The 684-nt window shown below is 46.1% G+C and overlaps 1 protein-coding gene across 1 annotated transcript; it reads left to right on the forward strand.

Annotated features, from left to right (window-relative positions):
* Positions 1-101: 101 nt before the first annotated feature.
* Tsp_15339 (conserved hypothetical protein) lies at positions 102-431 on the forward strand. Its single transcript, XM_003366582.1, has 2 exons — positions 102-195; positions 382-431. The coding sequence occupies exons 1-2, from the start codon at positions 102-104 to the stop codon at positions 429-431; spliced, it is 144 nt and encodes a 47-aa protein (XP_003366630.1).
* Positions 432-684: the final 253 nt, after the last annotated feature.

A 684-nucleotide genomic window follows, 5' to 3' on the forward strand; every position in this document is an offset into this window, starting at 1 on the left:
GATCATCCATTGTGACCACATCACACACTGGGATAACCCAGTACAACAATGCGCCAAATGAAGACACAAAGCGACGGCTGTAAACAAAGCTTCAATCCAACATGAAAACAATGACCAACAGCGACATAAACGCCGCCAAATTGGCCACAATTTTTTCGCTTTACCGAATAAGTAAAAGAAACGATCAAAGTAGTGGTATTTCATTGGCGATCACCGGACCATCGCGTGAACGATGGCAAATTGACAATCTCCCACCTATGCTACACCTTTCATGTCTCTTCACAGAGTCAGACTAGAGTCAAGCTCAACAGGGTCTTCTTTCCCCGCTGATTTTGCCAAGCCCGTTCCCTGGGCTGTGGTTTTCCCTAGAATAGTAAATAGGGGACAGAAAGGAATCTTTGTTGATCCATTCCATACGCGTCACTAATTAAATGACGAGGCATTTTGGGCTACCCTTAAGAAAGTCATAATTACCTCCCCGCCCGTTTACCCGCGCTTGGATTGAATTTCCTTCACTTTTGACATTCAAAACACTGGGGGCAAAAATCCCATTTGCGTCCTCCCCCGATCATCCGGGCCATCGCAATGGCTTTGGTTTTTAATTTATACAGTCCAAATTCTCTTGGGGTCCGTGGCCAGTTTCTAAATTGGGCTGGGTTGGAAAGGCCCAACCGAAACCGGTTC

Source organism: Trichinella spiralis (assembly GCF_000181795.1).
Source record: "Trichinella spiralis strain ISS 195 chromosome Unknown Scfld5785, whole genome shotgun sequence".
NCBI classification, from domain to species: Eukaryota; Metazoa; Nematoda; class Enoplea; order Trichinellida; family Trichinellidae; genus Trichinella; species Trichinella spiralis.

Excerpts from the sequence above, each read along its gene's own strand:
- Tsp_15339 (XM_003366582.1), top strand. The coding sequence starts at position 102 with ATGAAAACAATGACCAACAGCGACATAAACGCCGCCAAATTGGCCACA. Across the intron at positions 196-381 it reads AAGAAACGATCAAAGTAGTG|GGGACAGAAAGGAATCTTTG; the intron begins GTATTTCATTGG and ends AATAGTAAATAG.